Raw genomic sequence first — 13,307 nt, 5'->3', positions numbered from 1 at the left:
TGATAATGTTAAGTAGCTTGTGTACAAAGTGAAATGTTCAAAAATTTTCAGGAATAAAATTTAATTAGGCGCGCGTATTTAGAAAGTGCCTCGATATAGTTGGTAATGTTGTTGACATTGTGTTGGTACAATGCTTTTGACATGGTCCTTCTGTAATATTATTGGAATTTTGAGTGTAACAGCATTCGAATATAAGGACATTAGAAACTATTGTCTGGCTAACGAAAGATGAGACTGGAAAAAGGCGGCAAATTCAAAAAATAAACATATGGCAACTTAGGTTATAGTTGGAAATATAGTTTTAATACTTTTATTTATTATTTTCTCTTACGAGCAAAAAAAAAACAATAAACTCTTCATCTTTATAATATTGTTATATGTAATATACTTAGTACAGTTAAGTGATACAGATAGACAAAAAAGAACTCCGAATGAAAGCAAGAAAAAACACAATAAAAATACAATTAAAGTTTGTTTAATCAATATAATCATATTAAATCTAAAAATTCAACCGCGAGTGAATAGTAAGAATCACTATCATTATCTCTGACTCTTATTATGAACCCTTCCATTTCTGCAGTTATTCCATTTCGTTTTTTATACTATCTTCAACACGAATAACATGGTCCGGTCATAGAAGAAATCTCGTCAAGATACTGATTTTGTGTCTTTAAACATTTTGAACGAAACAGATCATTCAATTTTTTTTATTGTTGCTTGAATAGTTTATAACTGGACTATTGGTATCATCCATGTTACCTGCAAAATAATAAATATTAAACAATGCAATCAAAATGAATAGTATCAAAATATCAAAGTCACACTTAACAACGCATTGAGATATTTCACGTAAACACTCTTATTTTTCCTTGAAAACTACATCTCTTTCAACTTGTTTCTTTTCAAATTTACTAATCATAGTAAAAAGAACCTTTTTTAAGTCGCATTTCAATGTTTTCGTCTCGTTTTCAATTAGAAATCACTAAAAACGCGGAAATAATTTTCACTTTGACACATCAACAACTGAGGTTTTAATGACAATTACGTAATTATAAGTGTTGCCATATAAATTTTCGAAATAAAAAGCCAGTCTCATCTTTCGTTAGCCAAACTCTAATAATACTCAATTATACTCATGCACTAAATACTCAGCAAAGTTGGCTAGTCTAAATAATTAATGAAATCTCGTTTGATCGATCGTACAGGATGAATTAACTGCAACTATTACTTACTTTTATAATATATTGCATCTTGATACATCTAAATACAATTTGAAGGAAATATTACAGAAGCTCGATTATTCTGTTGAAAACAAGTGTGGGAAATCCGCCAACTACATACAAAATATTTAACATTTCTTTTGAAAACATGTATCATTTCGCAATAGTTTTGAAAATAATCGTTTCTCGGAAACGTATTTCTAGAGCGTGAATGGCGATTTTAATTCAGTGTGATCCAGGAAGTTGGAGTAGCTTTATTTTTAATACATTTTTTTTTAATTTTAGATATTTTTTTTATTCAAAATTATGGAATACAGATCGTTAATTTTTCTGATGGGGCTTGGATTGCGATTTGCGATAGCTGAAGATGTAAGCTGTAAGTAAATAAACTACCTATTTATTGAGTTATAACGATAAATAAAGTGACGACCTAATATTATACGATGTAACATTGTACCAGAAGGATGCAATTTACTTCATACATTTCCTTTCCCATAAGGTTGCCTGGTAGAAATTGTTACTCAGAATTAAGGCCGCCTCTTGTACAAACGATGTTTTTTTTGTAATAATGTTATTTTTGTCAGAATTTAGTTTTTGAAGAGGTATACTTAAATAAATGAAAATATTATATAGCAGTATTGTTGTCTTACAATTTAAATATTTAGTTTACTACCTTTAAGGCAGTTGAACATGCTTAAATCTCTTTTCATAGATCAAGCATGTGTAGACAAATATTCAAGAAAGGGTTACCAGCCTTGGCAGGAGTGGTCAGACCATTACACTTGCCATCGATACAGATGCGAAATTCGGGATGGAAAATATTTCATCGCTGCTGTTGGGTTAGTACTTTATTTTTAGTAAAAAAATGTAAGGGAATGTAGGTTTTTGTATTTTGGTTTAAATTTTTTACATTATTATTACCTATGTAACAATACGTAAACTGCATCTTAATTGGTAGAGTCTTTTTAACGATATCGAGCACAGTTGTAACAGACAAACGATGGCGGGCATTCAAAATTGTCTATATTACACAAACTTTTCATGGTGTCACAAAATGTGTATGATCGCACTCTGAAAGTACTTACTTACGTTTTGTATGTTTTAATTATTCGTATACGATGTTTTAAATCATCCATTGCCACATTTTCATCTGTGCTATTATTTTAATAAAAAGATGTAGGTATTCTGGAAATATTTGCAACTCCAAGGAAATACTGCATTGTCCATTTTTGTTTTTAACCCTTACCATTAATCCGTGCAGAGGCGAAACAATCGGCTAGATTATTTTAACTAACTCGCATCAAATATTGCAGGTGCAGGAAGCCAAAAATTCCAGAAAATGCGCTGGAGTGTCATGAGTATATTGAAGATGAAAATGTCGGTATGTATGAAAATTAATGTAATTTGTACAGTATTGATGACTCTGTGTATTACCGATTACGCTAACATGGGTTCGATTGCCCCGTTATTTTGAATACTTTATGTACAAAATGAATATTCTGATTTTTTATGAGTAGAGACTATATAAATAAATAAAAACCCGATGCTGTTATTTAACAAAAAATAATATTAGATATTTATTATAGTGATAGGCCAGTTTAAATATAATTCCTATAAATTTTATTGTTTAATAATAATTTTAACAGAATTCCCAACATGCTGCGCTCGATTAAGATGCGTGGTGGAAGTTAATGGCGAAAGAATAGTTCAAACTAGAGGACAGCCTGGAGAACTCTTCCCTGATAAGTAAGAATACCTAACTACATAATTTTTTTACTTGTACAATTTTTAGTTATCTACGTAGACAGCTTACGTTAATTTTACACGATCATTTTCGATTTTTGTTAATCTATGTGGTTAATATTAGTTTCATTTTTGTGTTTGTGGTCAAAAACTAGAAAAAGGGCAACGTATTACAACCTAATTAAAAATATTAAAAAAATTACATTGTCCATATGTAGTTTGAAAATAAGGCAAAAATTTTTTTTTTCATAATTTTGCTATTTAAATAATATTGCAGACCATGGAAAGGTCAGCAAAACGAGCCGAACCCAGCCGTGGTTGGAATGGGCCCAATCCAACAGAACACAGGCGAACCACAGAGCCAACCCTCTCCAGGGATCTTCAACAGCAGAGGCGCAGGCAAGCCAAGTAATTTTGTTATACGCGTATCAGTTAATATATAAAAAAAATACCGATAAATGTCGTTTTCTAAATGGTATGCCACTTAGAAAGAGACAATATTATTTATCTTATCAAAAAAGGTTGACGATTCATGTCGACAATACTGTAGCTACAGGTGATCTAATTTTGTTCTTATAATTTTTTAAAGGGGAAACAACCATTAGTTTTTGTTCCTGATCTGGACAGTAGTAGTTAAATACCTAAGTGGTCTAATTTAACTTCGACTGCTCCAACACATGAATTAATTTTTTAAGCTATTGCATAGCTTCTATCGCGGGCCTTGAGTGTGGGGACCGAATCCAGAAATTGCGTAACGAAAAACCTCACGCTCCCCACTCCAACGGGCGGAGGTGTGGCTTGAAGGCATAGCATGCAATAGCTTTACCGCGGCAGTCCCCGAGTGCCACACGTCTTTTTGTTATTTTTTTATAAATAACTCAAAGTTGGCCCACTTTTTCTCAAGTACTGATCGATAGTTATGAATATTGCATAATATATGTACTACAATTACTTACTTATATGGTGGCGAACGTTAATGCGAAAGTGTTAGAGTCATGAGGTCATACTTTCTCTTCCGATATTATTAGAAGGTACGCGTCACTTAGGAATTTAAATATTATTGAACATCAATGCACATGCAGTACTATTTCCATAAGAATTAGCTATTTCACCGTGGTAAAAAGTAACCTGAATTCTACCCTCATAAATATTGCCAGACACAAAAATCATATCATAAAATCGCTCCGCTGTGACTTGAAAGAAAGACAAATAAACAAATACATTTTCGCATATATAACATTAGTAAAGACTTGTATTATAATATTATCTGTGGTCAGAATAAAGATGTATCCACAACCGCCAATTATTTTACTTTTAATTTTGACAATTTTGTTTATAATACACTAACATCGTAACTAATGTACATGTTGTAAATAGATCTAACTATGCTAATTTCTTACAAATCCTTTAACATCAATGTTTTATTAATTTAGCCAACGATATTCCCGACAGCGGATGGCAGCGATATTAGTGGAAGACGCTATGTGGACCCTTATCCCTCACAACAGATGCAAGACTCACCTAGAAAAAAGAGATCCACAACATATCCTCTATTTGACAGAGGACTCCTCCGCGAACGCGCGTACACACCACATCAAGTTAAAATTCACGGTTATTCACCAGAAAAATACACTTCATATTTCGCGAACAATGTGAAAGCAATCACTAACCCGAAATTACACTTCAACATGTCTTAAATTATCGTGTTACCTAAAATGTTTATTATATCAATGCAATTTATCCATTGTTTATGCTCTGTTGAAATAAATTTGATTGTACTTTATTGTGTGTTTGATTTTTATTAAGTACTTTGTAGTATAATAATTTACCAAACTCAAAAAAAAAGACACATAGTTTTGAATTTACCGCCTTTTTTGTGCATCATTACAGCTTTTTGGCGGCTAATCTCTATGATCCATCAAAGATAAAACAATGAAGAATTTGTTTAAACAAGATTTTCTTAGGAAATACGTTTTATTTGAATTTAAAATTATTTTTGAGGTCAACCAAAGTTCAACAGTCTATTTTTATGAGATTTTTGTTCAAGAAAACTAAAAATATCTTAGGTAATATTGAACGCATTTATAAATCAACATCAATCGTGTATCTGATGCTCATCTGATGTCAAAGTCACTGTCAAATACCACAAAGTGTATTGTATGGTGTAAATTTGCATTCTGCGACAATAATATTTGTGAATTAAAACATATTTATTTAAAGTATTAGCCATATTCTTATTAATCGAACCAGTATTTAAATAAATACTATTTAATTGGTAACTACTGTTACTATTTGGAGTGTTTATCAATTAAACTATTTTGATTTTTTTTTGTATTCAAAGTGATTAGTGGTCATATCAATGGGTGTAACAATTCATGAAGTAGGTATAATGAGGATGCAAATGAATGCTGTCTGATGTCCTATAAGGGCAACTGAATAGAAACATTATTGCTGAAACAGGTTTGTATTCTTAAAAATTTCGCTTATATATTATTATAAATATACATACATTAATAAATATAATAAATTTGTGTGCAATTTACCTCTGTTATGCTTTTGATTCGGCGAATACGGAAGTATCTGTTTAAAAAAGTAAACTCTTATTCAATTAATGAACCGTATTGTACTGGGGCATTTTATAAGCAAGCTTGTTTACCAAATTCCTTGATCTTTGTTGAAATATATATTCAAGTTACTAATTCAATGTTTTGTTAAAACAAGAAGTGATTAGTGATTACGGTATACCTTTTATAGTCTTGATTAAAGATAATGAAGCATTGATAGTCATTAATACCTAATTAGAAAAATATTTCCAATTATAGCTACCTATACATTGCAAAAAAAAACTTTGTTATTACTATGATTGACTACTAATTCTTTTTTAACTTGAGAAAATTGAATGGCCATAGTAAGTGGTTTTTGACCTTTTGTAGTTATGATGTTAATTACTTAAATGCATAAGTAATAACATTAATAATTGATATTAAGTTTATAAATATATGCTACATATAAATTTATAAAGAATAGAAAAATTAGATTACGAGGCGGGACTCGAACCCGCATCCTTTCGCGCCATTCCGGGGCGGATCCTTTTTAAAAAGGTGGTGTTCCATCGTTACAATATTGTATTCACTGGAAAGTGTTTCATATTGGTTGTGATGGTTGTTAATCATCTCAATCAGGCGCGCGGTGTGTCCCTTTCACACATAAAACTGAAAGAATAGAATAAATTCGATCGCTCCGGCGGGTCATGAGTGAAAGGATGCGGGATTCGAGTCATCCATGTCGGAATGTCGGAATGCCATAAAACCAAAAATATCAATTTACATATATGCTACATTTCAAGTTATTTATTGAGAATTATAACATTTGCTATTATACATTGATATGCATACAGATTAATAAAAAAATTATTCCAGAAAATGTGAATAAACAAAATGGAGCCACAAAAACCGTTCGCCTGTACAATCCCTGACTGCGGCATGACATTCACCAACGAGGACCACCTGCACGTGCACACCAAGAAACATGACATGGTTCTGCAGCTTGGCATGGAGCAGAAGGCAGCATTCGCTGGTAAGGATTCTAGAATTATTTTAACATGTTGTTTTTAAAATAATGGTTACTTTTCTTTCCTAATTTTAATGTAAAATCCTAACTAATATAAAAAAAATAATTAGTACTAATAGCAAAAGTGCTAAAAGTCTGTCTGTCTCTTGTTCTCAGCCACTGAACTGATTTGGCTGAAATTTTGTACAAAGATAGCTAGCTATCTGCCTGCGAAAAAATATAGGATAGTAGATAGTTTTATTTCGGACATCCCATGGGAATAGGAATTATTGAAGTGAAACTTCTTCATCTGGGTTGAAAATTAAAGAAAAAAAATGTAGTGTAACATTTTTTCGTTACGAGTGACATTTTTCCGTTATGCGCCATCTTTTTCTTATAGTAAATTATTTTTTGAAAAATAAGGTCATAAAGAAGTTTGACTTCTTACGTGTGTACACTAATACACGCACACATTTTTGAAGTGAAACGTCTTTATCGGGATTGGAAATAAATTTAGTGTAACATTTTTTCGTTACGCGTGACATTTTTCCGTTACGCGCCATTTTTTTTTATCCCTACCACGCGTGATTCGACATAGTTATGTAAAGTTGCATAATATAGTAAATTATGTTTTGAAAAATAAGGTCATAAAGAAGTTTCACTTCTTACGTGTGTATACTAGTAAACGCACACATTTTATTTAAGCTAGTAAGTAGGTCATGTATTTAAAATCAGATTTCTGGTTTGCAATTACATAGAAACTTCTTTATTAAGATTCAAAGATACCAAAATCGTCGCCTTCCTCCACGACGTGACGGTTCACTTCAAAAATATTGTTAAAAAAAGGTTCTTCCATGATTTTATCATCAAGCGTCTTTTTTAACAAATTTAAGATTATCTTATTTTTATCTCCACAAGCTGATAATACTTAATAACAACTTACAGCGGACCAAACGCCGACGCCAACACGCTTTATAAGGAACTGCGAAGAAGTGGGGCTGTTCCAAGATCTGCAGAATGTCACCGTCAACCCGTTTGATGAAGGCTTCAAGCGAGCCATGGAGGCTAAGTATGTATTTTCATTAATATGATAAAGCTTCGGCCGCGTTTTAAAGAAAAACCCGCATAGTTCCCGTTCCTGTGTGATTTCCGGGATAAAAAGTAGCCTGTGTCTTATTCTGGGTTTTCAGTTACCTACATACAAAATTTCATTGTAACTGGTTCAGTAGTATTTGCGTGAAAGAGTAACAAATATCCATCCACCCACCCTCACAAACTTTCGCATTTATAATATTACTAGCTGTTGCCCGCAGCTTCGTCTGCGTGAAAAATAAAAATTTATGGTACAATCTTTCATTTCCTATGATTGAAGACGAAGGTTTATATGTATTATTTACTAGCTGTGCCCCGCAGTTTCACCCGCATTTGCTCCGCTCGTGTTGGTCTTAGCGTGATGATATATAGCCGATAGCCTTCCTCGATAAATGGTCTATCTAACATCGAAATAATGTTTCAAATCGGACCAGTAGTTCCCGAGATTAGCGCGTTCAAACAAAAAAACAAACTCTTCACCTTTATAATATTAATATAGATTTATTAGGTATTAGACACAGTGGGTGAAAGCTAGTTAATAAAAAATACTTTACATTTGCAGGCACAACGTGCTATCGTTGGAATCAGCATCAGAAGATGTGCTACACACACCGCACCTTGTTTTCCCTTTGGACGCGGATTGTACATTATATAAAGCTAATAATCAAAGAAATATTACTATTAGCAGGTAAATAAATTTAATACTGTTTCAAATATTATATTATTTGTAAGCATTCTTTATAATATTGTCTTGCCGCCATTTGCTGTTACAGATTATTTATTTAATTGTATAAAATAATATAACATTAAAATTTTTTTAGCATATTTGTGGCCGGCACAGCAAACGAGCTTTATTAATAGCCTAGCTTCTTAATTAAATGGCGCTGTTGTTGCTGGGATAATATTTAATATAACATTGAATCAACTAACTCGCTGATATGCTACACTATAAAGGTTTATATGTTCAATTAATACATATTAAGTAAACATTGTTTCAATAATTTAAGGTCATCCAGCGACGAGTCGGGCGCCGTAAAAGAATATGAAACAACAACTATATCGAAACTCACAAACGAAGTGACCACCATAAGCAGAGTTGTTAAAGACACAGATGAGTCAAAACACGAAAAGAAAGATGTCGAAACAGTCTCCTACACAAATAACGTTATAAAAATACATGAAATAAGAACAGACGGCAAAGTTAATATAGAGAAAAAGGATTTAGAAGCACCCCCACCAATAATGAGCCAGAAGTCATTAGATTATGTTGTCGACAGCTTGACAAGTGACGTCACGGAAGATAATAAAGTCAAAAAAAAGCATGACAAGAAAAAGAAAGACAACAGTGATGAAAATATAGAAGTTATCATAAAACTGCCAAATGGGAAACGGATTAAAATGGAAGCCGTGGACGATAACAAAACTGTTGAAAACGAGACAAAGGAAAAACTAAAAAGTGTTATAACTAATAAGAAAAGTTCGCCACCTGCACCTGCACCTACGGGTATGTTAATACCTGTTAAAGTGATAAATACAATACCTGTTGTGCACAAATTACCTATACCGAGGTTGCCTAAAGTGAACGGTGGAGTGAGGACCAAAAGTGATAGTGTTAGTGTTGGTGAACAGAAAAGTGATGTTAATAACTCAGCCCCCGGAATCACAGACACAATAGAAAATCTATTGTGTCGTGGTCTGATCAGGCCGCTCGGGGAATTGAGCTCGGTTAATGATGTGAACGAAAAGCGGAGTTATTCGAGTGCCGCTTCTAAACGTTATAGGTAAGGTTTTATTTATATCAACCGACTTTTTTGTGTGTGTACACCGATTTGGCCAGGGTTTCTACAAAAAAAAAAATTTTTTTTTAAAGTCGTGTGCCAAGTTCTAATTATAATAAGAAGCCCATATAATTATCGTAACTAAATCCCGCACAAAATACATATTATAAACGAACGACGTGAAAGAAAGACAAACAAACACACTTTCGCATTAATAATACTAACGACGGGAACTACTGGTCCGACTTTAAAAAATTATTACGGTGTTAGATAGCCCATTTATCGAGGAAGGCTATAGGCTATATATATCATCACGCTAAGGCGCTGTGCAATGCGGGTAAAACCGCGGGGCGCAGCTAGTCTCCATATAAAGTTCTTTAGATGGTATCAAAGTAATGTGTTAAATTTTGTACAATAGAATAAATTTTTTCGTCATTTACAGGGAAAAATTGAAAGACGTAAAACATCGTCAAGAAATGGAGGTGCAGAGATTGAGAGATGCCAACTTAAAACTGAGCTCTGAAAACAAAGTGTTAAGGTTGATTTTGGCGAAACATCTAAAGAAATGCCCAATGGGAAACGACTTGAGTGAGTATTCAACATTTTAAGCTTGTTTTTTTTTTCATTTAAATCAAAACTATATTAAAAATACCTGTATTTTTTGCTTTTTTTTCAATTTTGGAGTTATCAATTCTTCATTTTGATTTTTAATATAGTCTTATTTTTAAATGTCCTAAGCGCCAAATAACGTCATTCGTACCATACGGAATATTAAATTATAATTTGTACATTTCCTATGCTAGTTTATATCTAATATCTAATATCAAATATTCTTATATTCTAATATTCTAATATATATTATAAAGGCGAAAGTTTGTATGGATGTATGGATGTTTGTTACTCTTTCACGTAAAAACTACTAAACCGATTACAATGAAATTTAGCACACATATAGAGGGTAACTTGGATTAACACATAGGATAGTTTTTATCCCGGAAATCCCACGGGAACGGGAACTATGCGGGTTTTCCTTTGCAAACGCGGGTGAAGCCGCGGGCGGAAATCTAGTTTAAACAATAAATACAATAGAAAACTACTGTAAGTGTTGACATACGCACGTTAAATATTTTCTGTGGTGAACAGCAAAATGAAATGTATTTTTTTATTTCTTCGGTCTCTTACAAAACGAGCTTCCGCCCGCGGCTTCGCCCGCTTTGTCATAATCTAATAAATTACCTATATACTAATTACTAACTCTAAAACTTATATTTTTTGGTTTTTATGGCATTCAAATGCTTTATAAATATAAATTTATAAAGAATAGAAAAAATTCGATCACGAGGCGGGACTTGAACCCGCATCCTTCGCGCCATTCCGGGGCGGATGCCTAACCAACTCAGCCACTCGTGACCCGCCTGAGCAATCGAACTTATTCTATCCTTTCAGTTTTATGTGTCTTAAGGGACACACCGCGCGCCATCTATTGAGATGATTTAACAACCATCGACCACGAGTGGCTGAGTTGGTTAGGCATCCGCCCCGGAATGGCGCGAAGGATGCGGGTTCAAGTCCCGCCTCGTGATCGAATTTTTTCTATTCTTTATAAATTTATATTTATAAAGCATTTGAATGCCATAAAAACCAAAAAATATAAATTCAAGAAAAGGTCGTGTTCCATCGTTACAATATTGTATTCACTGAAAAGTGCTTCATATTGGTTGAGATGGTTGTTAAATCATCTCAATAGATGGCGAGCGGTGTGTCCCTTAAGACACATAAAACTGAAAGGATAGAATAAGTTCGATTGCTCAGGCGGGTCACGAGTGGCTGAGTTGGTTAGGCATCCGCCCCGGAATGGCGCGAAGGATGCGGGTTCAAGTCCCGCCTCGTGATCGAATTTTTTCTATTCTTTATAAATTTATATAACTCTAAAACTGTCACAGATATGATGTTTTTTTTAAAACATTTAATGGTTCAACATGAAGATTTTGTATGTAAGTTGTTAAGTTTTACACAACGCGGGCGAAGCCGCGGGCGGAAAGCTAGTTCACAACAATTTAACTTTTACATAATAGTCAGCCGACTTAAAAAAAAATCAATTTGACTGTATTTTTTTGGTTTGTTACCTCACAACTGTCGATTAGGCATGACGACAGTATCCATAAATGATCATATTAGTGTTTTCAAGGGAAAATGTATACTAAATAAATTAAATATAGTGACTTAAAAATCTAAAAAGCATTAAGATTAATGAGATTATCAATAAAATAAAACATTAAAATTCTGCAGTTGGCCATTTTGACTAAAACACGCGTGACGTCACGTTTAAATAAACAACTCACGTCAGATGTATTTTGTTGTTATGAATATGTTGAGAATACGCATTTTTATTTATTTTCTTTTGTTTCACGTATGCTTTATCGACTCAGAACAGAAATATAATTGCGAATTCACAATACGTGGTTTCGGGGTTCTCCGCGCCCACTTTATACAATCATTTCTTATTATTTTCTCGCTTGAAATAATTACTAACACATTTTTGAGCATTATTTTTATGTGGATTCACACTGCAATACTGCACACCACTTATAAACTTTGAAATTCGTTTCTATAACACATAAAATAAATATTTATTTAATTTTCTTCGCAATGCGTACAAATAATTACGTATTTACTAAAGAGTGACGTCACACCTACGCCATGACACCTGCGAGCTGTTTTGGCACAGTTTATAAATATTTTTTGAAAAATGGCTTTTATCTTCGTTAAATTTAAGTATATTACCGAAATATAGGGTTTTTCTTGTATAGTAAACGTATAAACACATTATGGAAGAGGATTTCAAAATCTTTCGTCATGCCTATTGTTTTATTATTTGAAAGCCTACAGTTGGTCCCATTTAAATTTTGTTCAATTCTGTCCCTTTGAAGGTTTTTTTTGTCAAAAAATTATTATTAACGTGTCGTTAGTTGAATAGTTTATAATTAAGTTTTCATATTTCAGGTGACATACAAGAAAAACTAATCGACATCGATCTTGATACGAGTAAATTGTGAAGAAATTTTTTGAAAATTTTTGAAAAAGTTATTTTGGAAAATTAAGAAAATGGATGATACCATGAAACTATGATATTCCGATGTCAATGAAGGGATTGTACAAGATTAAAAAGGAAATAAAAATGAAATTTTATTTCTATAATCTACCTACTATATAAATAAAAATCGGTCAAGTGAGATTCGGACTCGTAAAACAAAGGGTTCCGTATATCTGTACGTTCTGCAAAATAAATTAATGAATTCGAAAGGAAAAAGGAAGAAAAATTTTATTTATTCACGTAAGAAATATATGAGTAAGTACAAAATAAAATAAATTGAATAAGAAAAAAAGATCACCCATCCAATTTATGACCGCGCCAACCGTTGCTTAGCCATAATATTTTTATTTATTGCAATAGCGGCAACAGAAATGTAGTATCTCTGAAAATTTTTAACTGGCTAACTATCGTGGTTGGTTAAATACAGCCTGGTGATAGACAGACAGACAGACAAACACAGAAATCTCAATTATAGGGTCCGGACTCCGGTTTTACCATTATGTACGGACCTCTAGAAATTAACCTCTAAAAGTGTTGGTAAGCGTGAAACTCGAGAACGGCTCGACCAATTCGGCTATTTTTTGCTGGCTAGGTCTATTAAATATATTAAACTCAAAGGTTGATTGACATAGTGATGTATCAACGCACAGCCAAAACTACTGTACGGACCGGGCTGAAATTTGGCATGCAGGTAGATGATAGGACGTAGGCATCCGCTAAGAAAGGATTTTAATCAATTCTACTCCCAAGGGGATAAAATAGGGGATGAAAGTTTGTACCATGAACATTAATCGTTTCCACGCAGGCGAAGCTGCGGGCAACATTTAGTCT

At 33.0% G+C, this 13,307-nt stretch overlaps 2 protein-coding genes across 5 annotated transcripts; both read left to right on the top strand.

The window, feature by feature from the left end:
- Window positions 1-1,225: 1,225 nt before the first annotated feature.
- LOC123704083 lies at window positions 1,226-4,746 on the top strand. 4 transcript variants are annotated; one of them, XM_045652346.1, is made up of 6 exons: window positions 1,226-1,596; window positions 1,933-2,059; window positions 2,534-2,601; window positions 2,867-2,966; window positions 3,241-3,371; window positions 4,416-4,746. In XM_045652346.1, the coding sequence occupies exons 1-6, from the start codon at window positions 1,527-1,529 to the stop codon at window positions 4,658-4,660; spliced, it is 741 nt and encodes a 246-aa protein (XP_045508302.1). In that variant the 5' UTR covers window positions 1,226-1,526; the 3' UTR covers window positions 4,661-4,746. The 4 variants fall into 4 exon arrangements, with proteins under 4 accessions (XP_045508302.1, XP_045508305.1, XP_045508306.1 ...); XM_045652349.1 differs by having other exon boundaries at window positions 1,228-1,596; window positions 3,241-3,362; XM_045652350.1 differs by having other exon boundaries at window positions 1,231-1,596; window positions 4,397-4,559.
- A 379-nt stretch (window positions 4,747-5,125) lies between these two features.
- Window positions 5,126-13,307, top strand: LOC123704127. Its single transcript, XM_045652420.1, has 7 exons — window positions 5,126-5,423; window positions 6,383-6,539; window positions 7,458-7,581; window positions 8,167-8,292; window positions 8,612-9,385; window positions 9,825-9,970; window positions 12,386-13,307. Exons 2-7 carry the CDS (start codon window positions 6,401-6,403, stop codon window positions 12,436-12,438), a joined length of 1,362 nt encoding a protein of 453 aa, XP_045508376.1. The 5' UTR covers window positions 5,126-5,423; window positions 6,383-6,400; the 3' UTR covers window positions 12,439-13,307.

Source organism: Colias croceus, chromosome 28 (assembly GCF_905220415.1).
Source record: "Colias croceus chromosome 28, ilColCroc2.1".
In the NCBI taxonomy this organism is placed as follows: Eukaryota; Metazoa; Arthropoda; class Insecta; order Lepidoptera; family Pieridae; genus Colias; species Colias croceus.
Note: the sequence above shows the minus strand (reverse complement) of the source record. Positions and strands in the feature narration are given on the sequence as shown.

Excerpts from the sequence above, each read along its gene's own strand:
- LOC123704083 (XM_045652346.1), top strand. The coding sequence starts at position 1,527 with ATGGAATACAGATCGTTAATTTTTCTGATGGGGCTTGGATTGCGATTT. Across the intron at positions 1,597-1,932 it reads GATAGCTGAAGATGTAAGCT|ATCAAGCATGTGTAGACAAA; the intron begins GTAAGTAAATAA and ends CTCTTTTCATAG. Across the intron at positions 3,372-4,415 it reads CAGAGGCGCAGGCAAGCCAA|CGGATGGCAGCGATATTAGT; the intron begins GTAATTTTGTTA and ends TATTCCCGACAG.
- LOC123704127 (XM_045652420.1), top strand. The coding sequence starts at position 6,401 with ATGGAGCCACAAAAACCGTTCGCCTGTACAATCCCTGACTGCGGCATG. Across the intron at positions 7,582-8,166 it reads AAGCGAGCCATGGAGGCTAA|GCACAACGTGCTATCGTTGG; the intron begins GTATGTATTTTC and ends TTACATTTGCAG. Across the intron at positions 9,971-12,385 it reads CCCAATGGGAAACGACTTGA|GTGACATACAAGAAAAACTA; the intron begins GTGAGTATTCAA and ends TTCATATTTCAG.